This window comes from Athene cunicularia (genome assembly GCF_003259725.1).
Source record: "Athene cunicularia isolate RWA chromosome 8 unlocalized genomic scaffold, athCun1 chr8_part1, whole genome shotgun sequence".
Classification (NCBI taxonomy): domain Eukaryota; kingdom Metazoa; phylum Chordata; class Aves; order Strigiformes; family Strigidae; genus Athene; species Athene cunicularia.
In genome coordinates this window covers 13,053,298-13,070,690 of record NW_020799109.1, presented here as the reverse complement: position 1 = coordinate 13,070,690, position 17,393 = coordinate 13,053,298, and the positions used below count along the sequence as shown (strand labels likewise).

Here is a 17,393-nt window from a genome sequence, read left to right as displayed (position 1 = left end):
TGCTGCACGTGATTTCAGCACAAATTCTATCAACTGAAATTTTTTTGTATTTATTCTTTTTCCTGACAGATCTGGTTTTGAGCAAAAGTAAATGTCACCCCAGGCATCTGGAAATTGTCTCTGGAAGGAGAGTAGTAACCAATTTACTTGTGTCCTTCTGTGAAAGGGAGAGGCAAGGTCAGGATGATTGTAATGGAGATGATCTTTCTCATGACCTGTTTTCTTCCTTCACCCTGCAAAAGAGGAGGAAGTAGAACATCCTCTCCTGTGTTGACCTTCTTCTCTCTAGTCATGGCCTTCCTATCCCTTATGCTTCTTAGAGGATTGCCTTTTACAGGTAATTCTGCTAGTTTAGGAGGCCCAGTGTTAGTGGGCTGCTAATCTTAGGGCTAGTGTAAAATGAAGGAGCAGCTTTGCAGCAAGTTTCTTTCTCCTTGGTACTGACTGCCCTGATTGTGGCTTTTGTTTGATCCATCTGCAAAACTGACCAAGCTAAAAAATGTCATTTTCTTAAAGACAAAATATGATGCATCTTCTGTGCTTGTGAATTAGACAGACTCATGTACTGTATTGTGATCACATGTGATGTTTAATTGTAGCATGGTGCCCAATACTCTTTTGGCTCATGCCACCTAGCGCTGTCCTGGACAACGCTTGCACATGGTTCAGGGCATAACATGGGTCCAGAGTAGCTAGTTTTGAATGCATTCTCCACTTTGGGGGAGAGAATTCAGCCATGTAGTTGTGAGCTGCATCACATTGCCTGCTCTTACTGGCAGTGAGGTGTCTTTTGTTATTTAAAGCATGATGTAGAATAGAGCCTCTGTGCCCACATACAGGGGATTTTAGGCTCCAGTAGCTGTTCCTGGCCTTTTTTCGGGACAGACAAGTCTTGACTTTACTCCTGTTCTTGGAGCTTTCAGGATGGATGCTGTCTCATGGAAGCCTTTTGTATATAGTATTTCATCGTCTATGCTGCCTATAGGATAGCAATTTCTTGTTGCATCATCCAGTTTTTTAGAAGGAATGATTGCAAAACAGGTTTTATTGGTAAGAAAAGAAGCAAAAAGAAATTTAGAGTAAGCTGCCTTATACCTGTTATACAAATGTTTAGACCAGTAAACTGGTGCTTGCTCTTGAGAAATGAAAATGAGTTCTATGGAGCCTTCATAGTAATATCATTCTCTTCAGAGAATATATTGCTTATAGCTGTTAAAATGAGTACTGAAAGTGGTATGGTTAACTTGACATTGTTACACCGGTAAAACTTAGCATGCTGGACACTTTGAAACACTGGGAAGCATTTTCCAAACCAACTTTATGTAAGATGTACTGACTGTATGAAGGTACCACTGTCATTAAGTTCAATTACTGTCACAGGTATCATCACTTGATAGGAAAACTAGACAGCTAAATCAGCAAAATGTCGTTTTCTCACAAAATTTTCACTTTTTATTTGCTTAAAATACAACATAACTTCTAGGGGTTATTCCTAGCTAAAATTTTTGGCTAAAAAGAACATCACTAGTATTAGATGCTTTTAATTTTCCAATGTGTAAGGTACTATGAACCGTGAATATAATAAGTGTACAGATCTGAGCATTGGTCAGAACCATGAGTAGAAGCAGATGAAAATAACCCTAGAAAAATTAGTTTAAATATTTTGATAGTTGATCAAAGAAGAGAAAAGAGCTGGGAACAAAGTGTTCAGGAAAACCTTTGTGAAGCCATATATGTGCTTATGAATTTAGGCCACAAAAAATGTTAAAAATCAGTCATGGTCAGTAAGAACTTGTTGATGTTTTAGGTTGGCTCAATAATCTGCAGATCCTTCTCACAATTTATTTTTGTTAGATGGATCTGAGTGTATGGTACTAGGAGAAGGTGGTATCTTCTTTCACTCAACAAAATGTCATGCAAATGGCTTTAGATGGTAGCACTGCAGTATCATAATAATGAAGACTACACTATTATTATCAAATTTACAAAGATCATTTACTCGTGAGTTATTCTTACACTTTATTTAGTAATCTCAAATGCTCAAAGTTTATTGATACATGCTAGCTCAAGTTAAAGACTTGCTCCAGGTAGAGGATATAATTGGGCAATATTTCATACAGCTTTTTTGTCAAGAGTTTTGAGCTTCCATGCTTTAATTTATGTAGTTTCATATAAAAGATTGAGATACATGTTCATCCAGTTGAGGGGCTTATCTGTATGAGAGAAGAATCAAAACTGTTTTGTAGACTTGACAGCTAGTACATCACTGAGTACATACACAAGACATTCATGGCACTTAAGCAAAAATTTTGAGAGAACAGTTCAGAATTTTCCTTCCAAAATACCCTTGTGCGTGCATTTTTACATATTATAGTTGGGTGTGTATAGACATAGACACATGTATGGATATTATAAAGCACACCTACCTAGCCTGTATCTATCAATATACATAATCTTTAATTTCTATATATAAAAAATGTAGTGTAGTTCAATTGATTTTTTTTCAGAAAGTAAATTAGAAAAAGCTAAAAAATGATCTTTCTTGATGTTGAAAGGCTCCTATTAGCCTAATTTCAATTTAAACCTAATTGCTTTAAAATACATGTTTATACAATTCTCCCCTCCCTATTTTTGTAGTAAGGCTTCCTAAGGCTCAAAACTATCATGATAATTTTTCTGTATCTTTTTTAATCCTTTGACATTTGAAGAAAGGTCTTCTTTTTCTGCAGTTGACAAGAAGGCTGTTTGACTATGCAAGGGAATGCTGACTCTGTCTAGACAGAAAACATTGCCAAATGTACAAAGTCCTTGATAGAACAGACAAGCCTTCCCCCCCCGCCCCACCCCAACATTCCATTTATAGTAATTTTAGCTCAGACTTGCAGCTTCAAGTATTTAATTTGGGGATTTGAAATACTGGGGTTTTTTCTTCCAGATTTGCAGTATCCCTGTAAAGACTGTAGAGACAAGTGTTCAGGATTTTGATGACTATTTTGTTCTGTGTACAGGGGTTTCCTATCTAGAACTGTAGCTAAGAAATGGGTTTATGTAGCTGGTATCCATAAATCAAGGTGATGTGTCAGCTGACAGGCTCCAAGTAGAACAGAAGTCATCTCAAATTCACACTGACTGTGGATAGCTAAATAGTGGTATGTTTGCCAGTCAGGACTCCACAAATGATAGAAATTAGAAAGGAAAGGAGTGGAAAGGTTCCTTCTGCACAGTGTAGTAGAGTTGTTGAGCACACTCTAAGCTCTGATGTTTGTATTGGACTATAATAGCAATATATTTCATGTTGCGAGTACAAATTCATCATTGTTCTCTTCATCAAAACTCTAAAAAACATATAAGTAAATGAGCTCTTTCAGTAGACAAGTTTCAGTAGTTCTGAGCTTGCTTACTGAATTTTTCTTAAGCACATCAAATGGTTCTGGACAGGCTGTTGCTGTGATCTTTGAAATATTACCACGTTCCTTTTGTTCTCTGCTTTTAAATTTCTTATACGGTAACACTTTTATACTTCATCATACTCTTCATTACAAATTTTCTGGGTATTCAGGCTCTATTTGGAGCTTAAAAGCATTTCAAACCACCACAGAAAGTCAGAAAGGGACAAGGGAAGAGATGTGCATTTATTATCCTCTCTTTTACCATAGTCTGTTGACTCCCAGTGCAGAGATCAGGCCTGCAGCTTCTGGCTCTTACCCAGCAGCCGATCTGTAGGTAAATTAAGCCAGCAAGCATGTATCATTTTTAACTTAGAACTGGTATAAGGTAGTAATTTGAACCTGGAAAATAATGTCTTGGCCATAGTTTTTTGTCTGAAGTAATTCTGCTTTAACTTTCGAGAGAGACCTTGTTTTTGTAGTTATATTTTTTCCCCCCGTTCATTTCTTGTCATATTACTTCCTATATTAGAACTCTTCAGAAAGATTGAGGAATGGTTGATTAAAAACTGCAGTTCCAGTAGATAAAAGCAGTATGGTTGAAGGGTTTAAAATATGCTTTAATATTAATTTACTATCGTTTCAGTATTCTTTTAAGAGACTGCTTATGGATTCTGAATTTTGGGTTTCAACTACAGTTTATTCGAAGTTTAGAGGGATATGATGTGTTTTCCTTGTGAAGTATTCTACTCTTTTTGTTCATGCTAGCTCTTTGGCTTTTTTGAAACCAGTAGTACACACTACTGTCCTGTCAAATGCACGAATATTTGTGGTGTTGAACTTCTACCATCTCTGAACACTGATGTGTACTTGCAGTAAAAAATGGGTAGCTGTGAATAACCCGTCTTGCCTTTTGAAATGGGCAGGATTGGCTGAAAAATCTTGTATTGTTACTCATGCTGAATCTGCTCTGTAAACACATAAGCCTTTTTTCCTGCGGGGATTTCAATTCAGTTTTCACCAGCAATTTCTTCACCAAGAACTACATTTAAAGGGTTTTTTTTAGGGTTGTCCAGCTAAATTTCTGTTTTATGTGCATTGGTCAGGGAAGAATCCACAATGTTACATAAATTTCTGTTTACTATAAATTTATTCTTTCACTCAACTTTGTAAGAAATATATTCAGTTAAGGTGTTAAAGTACACTTTTTCTTCATCTTAACCAAAATAATCTCCCAGATACCATACTTTTTTAAGTAATGTAGCTGAAATTTAAATTTCAGTAATTTAACTTGGTAAACATTGTACTACCTTTGATAAATCTTAACTTAATTTCTTTCCAGCCTTCCAAAGGATGAGTTGGCAACAGAACCACTAAAATATGCAGAACAACTTCCTGTAGCTCAGATCATACACCAGGTATGTCTTTATATTTTAAATATTTCCTTTAAGAATAAACAACATCTGTAATATTTAAACTGCTTTCCTAGGTCACACAGAATCAATATCCCCATGTTGGAAGTATGTAAAAACAACATACTCTTGTTCAGATTAGAACTGTTAAATGATAAAAGTCTTACTCTGGCAATGAAAAGATGCTTACTGTATGACAGTTAACACTTCAGAGGTGCTGTTAAAATTTTTTTGTCTACTGATATAAAAGAAAAAAATCCATTAATTTCTTCGAATTTGCATCTTGACCTAAATCATATTCCCCTTCCTGAAAAAGCAGCTGAAGTGTGGAATCATTATTGTGGAATAATTGTCATGGTAAGTTGAGTAGGAAACACAATCTCCCTTCCTAAGACAGTTCTGGATTAGCACTATTTCTACCTATACTGGTGTTGTCATACTTTCTGCTTTGCATGGGGGTTTTTTGTTTGCTTTTTGGTTTGCACAATAAAAACAGAGATTGAGATTTTGCCCAGATTATGCCTTCTAACTGTGTCTTTATTTAAAATCAATATTCTTCTATTGATTTAAGTAAATAAATGAGGGATGATGTGGACATCTGAGCTGGGATTGAATAGAAGGCTACAGTTTTTATTATAGCATGTCTTCCCCCCCCCCCTTCCCTACCAATTTATAGCAAGGAGAAGGAAGAAATCTTTTCTGTGCAGAAGATTCTGTACTCCCTTCCTGCTCTTTTGTCAAAGTTCAGGGTCTGGTTCTCAACCCGTCCTGCTGGTAGATTAGATGCCCAGTCTGCATTCACATGTCTTCACATTCTTCGCTGTTAGCCACAGGGGTCTCTGCCTATTTTGTGGAAACTCATGCCAAATAACATACATAAAGCTTGTTATACACTGTAAAACATTGCGTATTGAGACTTAGCATCTCCCTTCTTGATGATGCTTTAAAGAAAGCAAAAAGACCTACTCTGTTGCAGTCATTTGGAATTTTCTCAAAAAAACACTTATTTTTAACTTGGTATATGTGAGTCCTGTTTCAGAGACAGGTAACTATAGTTTTCCTAAGTCATGACTGAATAGGTCAGGTTACTGTTTTCCTAATGGTACCTTGGCAGTATAGAATCTTTCACGTAACGAGGTATACTCTGAAAAATTGACCTGAAAGCTAGGAAAGATAATGCCAGTTCATCACGGGAGGCAAAATGGTACAGTCCATTCACTGCCTTGAAATAAAGAAAACTTCCAACCTGAAATTTGGTGTAAGTCAAGGTAGTGATAAGCCAGATAGACAATGTTAGATAAAGCTGTGGTTTCAGGCTGAGCTTTTCTTGATTGCTTAAAGATCAACAGGAACGAATAAAGGTCCACTAAACGTCAAAGTTGCTTACAAAGTCTTATTAGTATTAATTATTACTGCGGATCTTTCTGAATACCTTTGTCAATCAGAGTTTTTAAGCAGTTGAGTCACATGCTGCAGGCAGTGCTGGTTTTACCTTAAAGGAAACATAAGCTTTATTTTAAAATTTTAAAGTGTACAAGTCGTTTCTGCGAGATGTAAACACAAGGGATTTAAAACTTTTGGCTGGAATCTACACCTCCGGGAAGAATCTCTGATGTGTTCAGAACATGGAAGATTGGAAATCAGGACCAGTTTGTATGTCAGGAACTCCCTGGTGTTGTCAGAGCTTTAAATGACCCAACAGCCTGCAAATGTCACATTTAAAATTCTGTCTTCATGCCTGACTCTCAGCATAAATGAATTAAACAGCAGAGCAGGCAGCCAGTCAATATGTTCTTAACAGTGAGAGTGAGCAATGAAACAGTTTGGGGGTTGTTTGGAATCAGTAAATAGAAAGTGCACGGAATGGCTCACCTAGAGGAAAATCTCAAATAGGAAACAGAATTAACCTTTAAGATGGTCGACCAGACGAAATGTCATAGTAATATTTTTACAACATTAGGTGGGTAATAACCACAGAGGGTTCATTTGGCTACTGTGTGTTATACTGCAATAGAATATTGCACTGTGGAAAGGCAGAAATCTGTTTTTTATGTGCTTTTATCTGTTTGCTAAACAAATTTACTGGTAGTATAGAGTTGTGGTCCACACAAGGCAGCAAAACAGACCCAACAGAACTGCAGATGCCTTTGATGTAGAGAAACAGAATAAAATTACTATTGTTTAGCTATCCTGTCAGGGAGTCAGGCATCATGCTCTGGGTTTGTATAATGGCAATGCCGTCTTTGAGCCTCTAGGAGCTGTAATCAGCTAAGCATACTCTGCACCACTGTCCTGGTGAATTAGCACTGCAAAGAGTCTAATGTATCGTTTCTGAGGGAGCTGTGACAACTGGGACATGTAGTGCAAGGTCCATGTTAAGTTTATGTGAACAAATATTTTTTACTTGAAGAAAAAAGAAAGAAATTATAATAAATAAAAAATGAGTAAAACCAGTTAATAGCGATTGTGATGTTATGATGCTTTATCCAAATGTGTGATCGCTGTTTTAGTATGGGCCTTTGTTGTTGGTTCTGTATCACATGTAAGATTTCTCTCACATTAATTCATGTTTTGTTTACCTCTAGGCAGAAATAAGGGCATCAATAATGTATACTTATAGCATAAATATACATTAAAATTTCACAGTGGTAGACAGGTATCTTAAATCAGTATAATGCCTAAATCAGTATAATGGCAAAATATGTTTTAATTATAGTTAGCAGCCAACATGGCTATCCAAATTTCACTGTATATTTATTCTTCTGAACACTACTAAGAGTCTACATATTTTCCTTTGGTATTTACATGCTATTAACTTTGGTATTAACATTCTCTTCAGTACTTCATCTCTGGTATTTTAAAAAATATTATGAACAGAAATTACCTTTCGCTTTATAATCTGATTATTTCACAAGAAAATTTCAGACTTGGTACATCCAAAACTATTTAATGACAGGACACCCAGAATCTTATTCTGGGATTAATTTTAAACTTTATGGCACTAGTAATTATTTATTATTGTAGCAGTATAAAAAGAATAACAACCCTATAAAGTTCACATTTCCAATTCTCAGAAATGTATTATATTTAGTGCATTAGATCATGGTTGATTAAAAAGACATGTGAAGAAATGAAAATGAATAGCAGAATGAAAACAAATACTGACATTTAAGCCACTAGTTTTTAGATATGAACCAAAATCAGACATCTGTAAATAAAGCAGCTTTCTCCATTTTTAAAAACAAAAAGTAGAATGTGCTTTTAACTGAAATAAAAACCCAGTAGTGCTTGGTAAAGGAATGCAGTCGTTAATATAAACTTCTAAAATGGCAAAAGTTAAGCTTTTCGAAGAATACCCACATAACACAACCTTTTTAATGAGATTGTGTACACTCGTGCATACAATGCTGCCACTTAGACTAAGTTTATGAATAGTAAAGCAAAAAAAAAAGGGCAGGTGGGGAGAAAGAGGAGAGACTACTTTAATTCTGCACTTGTCTTTAGTTGTAACAGGTCTGGTGAAAGAACAGGGGAAACTACGTTTGGGAAACTGTTTTCATATATCATAGAGGATATTAATTGCTGGCCTTCCAATTCAGCAACGTATTTTAATAAAAGTACCTAACTTCATTGGCAGTGCTCATGCTCTGAATGTCACTATGTGTTAATACACTTGGCCTAAGTGGGATTTAGGATGTTAAAGAGATTTAAATTGTTACAGGTGTTTTACTGATGGAAGAATGTTTTATTGATGAAAGGCACATTTCAGTGGATAAATGCCAGATCTCCTGATGTTGTTATAATTAAAACCAAAATGAAACAGCAAATTCAGACCATGATCAACTTGCATACTTATTTTTAGGCCATTGTAAAATATTAAGCAGATAAATTAACGTGCTGTTAAAACAGGATGGTATCTCATGAAAATAACTTCCAGCCCATAGTGTCAATTGCACAATTTACTTAAAATTTTACATGGCTTACAGTTGCCCATTTACTTAAAATAAAGAGTTCCTAGGTATTTTCTCATGTAGGAGAATGCATGGGGGAATGTTAGATACAATTTATGATTAAATTAGACTGAATTTCCTTTTGAAGGTATGCATTGTATTTTTGTAGAGTTTTTAACCAGTGCATTTCTGTAGTCTTTGTAGAAGCCTCAGTGGAAAATGCATTCTATAATCTTAGAAGATTACTGGGAGATCACACGAACCCTGTTAAGTGAATATGCCTGTCTATTCCAGATTCTAGTTGAGCAACTTGTGTGAGTACCATTAGCTTTGCTGAGTTTAGACTCAGAGGACATTAGGATGTTGCCACATCCAGTCTAGTTTCAGGGTATTGACTGCAGTCCACAATAAGAGAAATTAAATAATTTAAAATAGATGAGAGGGGGATCTCCAGAATTAGAAATGCACAGGCTGATGGCCATCAAAGATGACCAGAGTTGCAGTTCCATATTAAGTCTAGCCAGAAGGTCTTTGTTTCTGTAATTTCTGTGCTGCTTTAATGAGTTTGCCCCCCACCCTGCCCCAGTCTTTTTGCTTTGAAGTTTAGTTTTTATTCATTCTAGGGATCTTACTCTCACATAGTAGAGGGGTGTTAGTTTATTGTATTTGTTGATGTTATTCCTGTTTCACGCTGATTTAATTGAGAGAGGTTTTCTTTAGCAGAATTGGGCAGAAATTGTTGAAACAGTATTAAGAAAATAGAACACACTATATTGTGTAGATTTTTTGAAGGTTTTTTTGATTATCTATAACAACAATTTTAGGTCTCAGACTGAAATGTTTTCACAAACACTAAAGTGGTTTTATGTGGCTCATGATCTTTGTGAAATGCTCGATATGAAAATTAACCCATCACATGCTGATACAGTCTTGAAAGAATAACTTAAAAATTTAGGGATCACACTGGTGCCTTGACCATTGCCTTATAGCTGTCCTATGGCAGTTGTTCCGTTTCAAGAGGTCCTCTTGCACTTAGTCCACATCTGTCCTGACATTGGAATCTCTCTGGAGTTCCTATTTATTATGTCTTATAAAAAACATCAGTTGTGTTCAGGACTTTGGTCAAGTATGCAAGGTGTTTAATAGCACAGCAGTAGCCTGGATTTTGATTTTTTTTTTTTGATGCAGATAGTAATTTTGGTTTATGTATAATAATTTATTAAAAGTTTTAAAGTACTTGAAGTGATACTTGCATTTTACTGTGTCTTTACAAGCTAAGAGGTTCAAAAGCAAGTTGTGATGTTTTTAGATGTGTCAGGTTGGATGTGTAAAGTTTTAGACACAGCTATTCATACATTCTCTGAAAATCCATTCCTGTAGCTGTGTTTGAAAATAACTGTAAAGCGTAGCTTGCTTTTTAAAACTCTTGTCGTAATGTTCAGCTAGATGATGTCAGAGATAAAATACAACCTTTCACCAAAAGGTCCAAATTTTGCTCTACCTGTTAGCACAGTCAGGTCTTTTCAGGAATGCTTTTCTTTCTCAGAACTGAATTTTTTCAGGATGATTAAAAATTTAACTTTTCATATCAAAGATTAGAAAGTACTCTCACTTTAGAATTCAGTTTTATTTTAATAAAATGTATTACATGGCTACCCAGCGAAAAGCCTTGTGTCATGTCACCTTGCACTAGGACACCTGCCTGGTCAGGCTTTCTTTTTGCAACTCTGAGCAACATACTGAAGACAGTGTTGTCACCCCCTTACTGCTGCCACTTCTTGTGGCCACTTTGGAATAAATGGAGAACAGCAGCCTGTTCTGGCAGTGTTCATTTTTCTCTCTTCCAGACTAGAGGTGACAAAAGCTATTTCTGATGCATTTCATGGAAATCTGTCAACATCCTCTGCCATACTAGGTGGCCTGAAGTCCTTTTTGGGGCTCAGGCATTCTGACTATATTAATGTGCAGAACTAAACCCAGGTGTGCTGTACACCTTTTGCTGAACCAGCCTTTGTTCATATAGAGCACTTGGGATGTATAGCAGTTAGAAATTAATGTGTTTTACTGAGATTTTTTTTTCCCAGTTCATTAAACATATGATTGTGAATTGTGTAACCTAGAGGTGGTTTGCCTGCATTTTATAACTCTAGTGGAAGTGATCTCAAGTAAAATCACAACTGGATGTTATCTAGTAAATGAAGAACTTGCTGCTTTCCCTAAATTATATACATTATGTGCATTTAATTTCTCTCGCTGTCACTTATTTAAATTGTTTTTGCTTCTTTTAAATTGAATGCTACCTAGTAGAAAATTTGGTGCTCAAAAGGAGCAAAACAAACTTTCTGTGGAAAGCTATTACTGCACAGTTTTGCCAGCCACCAAATCAAATATGTTATAGAGCAGAAAAGATATTCCTGCCAACACTGTGTGCATCTTGGTGCATATAGGTGCTTTGAAATTCACTCCCTAATATTTCTTCTAATATTAAGGTTGATTTAAAAAATTGTGAGTAGCAGTCTTGCTGTATGTATAAATCAAGTCATATATATGCAGTGTGTACCTTTAAATGTAGAGAATGAGTACTTAATTATTTTGATAGTACTGTTTTCTATAAATAATAAATTAAGAATGGAATAGTCTCCTGTTTCTCTGACTCACTCCAAGAAATCACCAAACACATTCTTAACATGGTTGTAGATGGTACAGGTCTTTACTGGCAAAACATTAAACCAGAAACATTTTCAAGCATTTTTTATTCTAGCGAAGTACTGCAGTCAGTGATGGTAGTCAAGGCCTTCATATGTTAGCTGGTTTACACAGGCAGTAAAGGTGTCTTTTTTTTTTTTTTTTCTTATTCAGAACTTTAGTAGCACTTTGGCTAATGAAATCTCATAAACAACGTTCCTGAAATAGACTATATTTCTGGGTGTAGCATAGAGCATTTTTGTAAAAGATTTAAACTGTAATTTTTTTGATTTGCTGTTTTTCTCATCAGTTTTTTCCAATCACAGAATACAATGATGTGAAGTTAGCATAAATTACTGATGATCTGTTTTTACAGACAAGGTGCAGCTGCTTTTATTTTGTTGTTTTTCATCTGAGTGTGAGGGAAACCCTCTGGAGTCAGAGACCTAGTAAAGCAGTCTCTTTTATTCCATCTTCCCATTAAGACTGTTGTGGGTGATCACTCTCTGCCTATCCAGGATCATTATTTTTACAGTTTCTCAAACACAGGGAAAGATCCATTTCTTTATATCTTTGTTAAGCTGAAATATTAGATGGAAGGTCTTCTCTTAGTCTTCAAGACACAATAAAGAAAAGTGTCTGAGAATAATGATTTTTTTTTTCTTTGAAATGCTGCCTCCCAAATCTTAAAAATTTAGCAGTAATTATGAGGAAGTTCATTTCCATAAGGTTAGACTACCAAAATATTCATGCATGGGGAATTCTTCTTTTGTCTTCACACAACACTGCTCAGCAGTGTCACGGATGGAGTGAGGCACTTCACTTGTAAGAGAGAAGTAGCAATATGTTTATTGATATAAAACAGTGATTTAATAAAGTTTGATAGTAAATGCAACAGTGGTTTAACAAGATTTGATGGCAGAGGTTCACTTGATATTTACTGCATAGAGGACAGGGTCAGACACAACTGTCAGGGAGACCCTCCCGTTGAGTCATGAGGCTCAGACTGGAACCCTTTGCTTCCTAAACTCCTTCTCAGAGAGGAGTCTAGGTGCAGCTGGATCCACTCCTAGTCCCAGACTTGGCCAGCAGTTTATGTCGGAAGGATTATATGTGCACAATCGATCCTTTGTATCACCTAGCTAAGATTTCAAAGTTTTAGCAATAGTTTCCTCCCGGAATCCACTGAGTAGGATGCCACCATCATGACCAGATACATCCATTACAATTGCCATTGGTGGTTATCACTGGAATGGGGATGCAGGAAATACAGGTCAGGTTGGGGGGCGAGGAGTGCACCACCACAGGCAGAGCCAGAAAAGAAGCATGAGTGGGTTGTGTTGCTGACCAAGCATTACAGGGGAACTAAATGTAGTATTAAATCCTTCCAATTATAGCTGGATACAATAGATTGAATAACTAAAGGCATTGAAAGGTATCTTTCAGGAGAAATCTGGTCACTTGTGGGGTGGTTCTTTTGTAGCATTTCCTTCTAGAAATACCACACTGAACATTTTCTGTAAGCCAAGAAGGGGAAACTTTGCCATGGCCTGTTCCAGATGTCCAAAGCATTGGAGATGGAGGATGGTGGCTTTTTCTTGCCAGAAATGTTGCATGCATGTCTATCCTTTCTTCCCTGTTTATGCATTAAAACATGTAGCTTCACCTTCCTTGCATTTTCTAAAAATGAAACCAAAGTATATTTTGTAAACAATAAAATAATTATGTTTTTTTTTTCTTATTATTACACAGCTGTGTTAAGAACAGTTAGTTCAGCAGTTATCAAAATATTCTGTTTAACGTGCACATACATTATTAGCTTGTTTGGGCATCAGTAGGAATGTATCTTCATTCTTCATTGGTAGAGGATGGGAGATCAGTTTGACAGGCAGCTTGGAGTAATTTGATTAGGGGCTGCCCCTCAAGTGGCCACACTCCACTGTCCCCCATTCCAGTTAGTCCTGTGCTCATTAAGCCCAGCAGTGAGCTGAAAACTACTGCCTAAAAAAAAGGGAGGCATTTTTCAGCCTGGCTGGGGGTGTGACTACAGGATTTCAAAAGCCTAGTAGAATAGGTAGTATCAGCCAAAATTGATAAAGTGTATGTATATTCTCGGAAAAATTTTGTTTATATTTCTCATGAGCAGGTGAGAGTGAGTGAAAATAATTGTTACTCTGGAAAGTAGAAATGGAAATAAGTTTAAGGCTTTTGTGCATGTCATGGGAGTGCTAAGTCTGCCCTTGAGAATACTGGTAATATGAGGCATTATATGTGAATGTAGTGTCATCCATTTCATGGATTATGAGACATCAGTTTCATACCCACCAGCATATAGAATTTTCAGATGTCCTATTAAAAAATATATTAAATGATACCCTGGTTCTATAGTAGCTATAATTGTTAGACATGCCATGTTGGATTTGTAGCTTTTTTAAGAGGTAATTCCTGTAATCGTTTCTTTTTAATAAGCACTATCTAAGATGTAAAATAAAGGAAGAGGTTCAGGAAGTGACTGTAACATGTCAGGCTTTATAGAGTGCTGTAGACCTTTGTGGTTTACTCATTTGAACTTCAGATAACTGCATTTTAAGGGTCAGAAGTAGCTGTATGACCATGAACTCTAAAAATTACTATATTTCATATATTAAAAAAAATGTTGTGCTTTTTTTCAGCTGAATCAGCCATGTGTTTGAACATCCTGTATGCACAAACCTTTCAATGTGCACTATTGATCTTTTTATGTCTGTTTTGGCTTTGGACTGATTGTATGATGATGTCCTTTTCTTGTGGTTTACAACCTGCTCACAACTGATTTTAAGACTGTGGTTACTATTTCTATTGTGCTGTAGGTATGCTCAGAGCTTTACAGAAAGAGACAGGTTCAAAAATGCTACAGCTTAAAGTAAACTTCACATAGCATGTTGGCAACAAGCAAAACAAGGTTAACAGTGAGAGATTCTGATTTGTAGGCCATAAAGGACTGTAATGTTAATCACTTCTGACTGCACAAAGTACATCGATACCTTATTTATATTCTCCCTTCTTTCTGACTATATTGAAATCAGGAAGGATAACTAGAGAAAGCGAGTGAGCAGAGGTTAGTGGATGTTTAATCAAAATATTGTAATTATGGGGGGAATATAAATGAGGAGGACAATTACAGCATGTTAGTACATGTACGTGACTATAGAAGGTATGCACAATATTACAGCTGTTACTGAAGAAGCAATATGACATGTCCCATGGGTTTCAGTTGCTACTGTCATGTGAACTGTTGCACAGTGCTGTAGATAAAATATCAATAGCTATGTCACTTTGTTTTGGGCAGCCAATATTAGAACTACTGCTGTCACTGCAAATGTAAGGAGGTTATTTTTGAGTGAGTTCTGTGATTTGAGACTCTTTTCTCTCCTTTGTGGTCACAATAATCTTGGCTAATGCCTGAGCTTTTTTGCTAAAATTACCTCTCTGGCCATTTTCACTCACAACACTGTAGTCCTCTATTAAGAATATAATTCACTTTTTTCATCATTCTTTGCTTTGGTGAGATTTTTTTTGTAATACACTGGTCTGCATTCATTTGCATTTGTCATTTATAAGCCTGGATTCTTAGATGTTCTGAGTCTTTTTGGATTTTTCTGCACTGAGTCCCATTTATTTCCTGTTCCTTCAAATATTGGAAAAGTGAATACTATTTAGGTCACTGTGGTGAGTTGTCTCCAGTGGGGATAATTTAATAGGTTTTTCAGTGCATAATGGTATGCAAATAATATACCTCTGCCTCATGTGGGAATAGACTAAATATATGCACAAGCTTTCTGTGACCTTAATAGGTTTGTAGGCATCATAATATACCATGTGCTGCTGTAGCATAGTATTTGGTGTACAAATACTTCAACTGTGGTTCAGGGCAAAGAAATATGTGAAAAACTCTGTGGATTTAGTATGTGATCCACACACCTTACTGTGTATGGAAGTGTATATCAGCGATATAATTGATTTACTTTTGTAACATAAGCAGTAGATTTTAATAATAGTCACCATTAATAAAACAGAAGATGCTTAATGTCTTAGACTTAGAACATGCTAATTCATTATACTGTATGATGCAAGATGAAACTGAAAAATATACAGTAAAATGATAAATAAGTTACTCTGTTAGACTGGTTTTATGTTTATGATGTTTCACATGTTAAAGTACCTTTTAAAATTTTTGCTTCTTTTTAGTTTATTTTTATTACAGGTTCTAGAGCAATTCAGGGAACAGATGCTGCATTTTAAAAAGCTTTGCTTTAGTGAAGCTTTCTGTGCAAGAGAGTGCATTCTTCCTAAAACTTCATTTTACTTAAATTAACTTGTATTTCCACTGAGGATGGCTTATATTAAGCACAAAGGGAGGCTTAGCGGTTTAGGCTTCCATCAAATAAACTGCATAACTAAAAAGAGAAGATGCCAAGCCTCACACTCTTGTACTTGAAAGTATTGTGTTCTCTCTCATGGGAACTTGAGATTAGAGAAATTATAAAGGCTTTGCATAAAAACAGGGAGTTAGAATTAATTTTTGCTTAAGCAGGGAAGTGTCAAAAGCCTATTATGGTAATTTTTCAATTTTGTCTTAACTGTTCACACATTTTAAAATAGTTGTACAATTGAGTGGAGGCATAATTGATGTGTTGTGGTTTCTTTTTTTTCCTTGGGCCATCATAAAACGTAGCTTAGGTGCACTTAGGAAGAAGTTGGTGTGCTAATTAAGTAGATGAAAATTTTCATATCATAGTGAGAAAATTTGCCTAATGGATTGGAATAGTATTCTAAGAATAATTCCCCTATTATTAATTACATCCAAGTACCAAATATCAATATTACATGAAGACAATTAAACCACAAAAACCTTAGTGAGAAAGTGTAATTCCTAGCAGTAGAATTTTGGGGTTGCAGAGACTATCATGTGCATTGTTTTAGTAAAGAGTAGCAGTAAAAGTCTACGTTTAAAAAAAACCCAACAAACCTTACTTTATTCACAGTCATTTAATGTAAATTAAAAACTGAAAATATCATTGAATGAAGAGCTACTGCTACATTTATTTTGTTAATCTTTATTGAATTAAAAAAATATAAATCTTGTCTGTATCATAACAGCTTATAAAGTGCTAGTGTAATAATCTAAAATTTGTGCTTGACCTAAAATAATTTTAGGACTTTCCTAATTAAAGGAGAACTGATCTATCAAAACCTTTTAATGGTAATTTAAAACACTTTTTCTTTTAGTAAATACAGTATTTAACAGAAGTACTGTTCCAGAGTTGCTTTCAGTTTGGTGACTGGTTTTGCTGTTCCATAGGAGGAGTCTTTAGTGGAACAAGCTTTGTGTTTGGAATGAGACTTATTGGCAAATGTGAAAATAAGCATGTTGTGGCTTAACCCCAGCTGGCAACTAAGCACCACACAACCACTCGCTCATTCCTGCCCGCTGGGATAGGGAAGAAAATTGGAAGAGTAAAAGAGAAAACTCGTGGTTGAGATAAAGACAGTTTAATAGGTAAAGCAAAAGCCATGCACACAAGCAAAGCAAAACAAAGAATTAATTCATCTCCTCCCATCAGCTGACAGGTGTTCAGGCATTTCCAGGAAAGCAGGGCTCCATCACGTCTAACAGTTACTTGAGACGACAAAATGTCATAACTCTGAATGTCCCCCCCTTCCTTTTCCTTCTTCCCGCAGCTTTATATACTGAGCATGATGCCATATGGTGTGGGATATCCCTGCGGTCGGTTGGGGTCAGCTGTCCCGGCTGTGTCCTCTCCCAACTTCTTGTGCACCCCCAGTCTCCTCGCTGGTGGAGTGGGGTGAGAGGCAGAAGAGCCCTTGGCTCTGTGTCAGCACTGCCTAGCAATAATGAAAACATCCCTGTGTTATCAACACTTCCCAGCACAAATCCAAACCATAGCCCCATCTTAGAT

The 17,393-nt window shown here is 36.1% G+C and overlaps 1 protein-coding gene across 1 annotated transcript in view; it reads left to right on the top strand.

Moving 5' to 3' along the window:
* Positions 1 to 17,393, top strand: part of PIGK (phosphatidylinositol glycan anchor biosynthesis class K) — a 72,152-nt gene that overhangs the window by 43,481 nt on the left and 11,278 nt on the right. Inside the window, exon 10 of the mRNA XM_026853907.1 lies at positions 4,729 to 4,804. Within this exon, the coding sequence (XP_026709708.1) occupies positions 4,729 to 4,804 (76 nt within the window). The remainder of the gene's footprint in view (positions 1 to 4,728; positions 4,805 to 17,393) is intronic.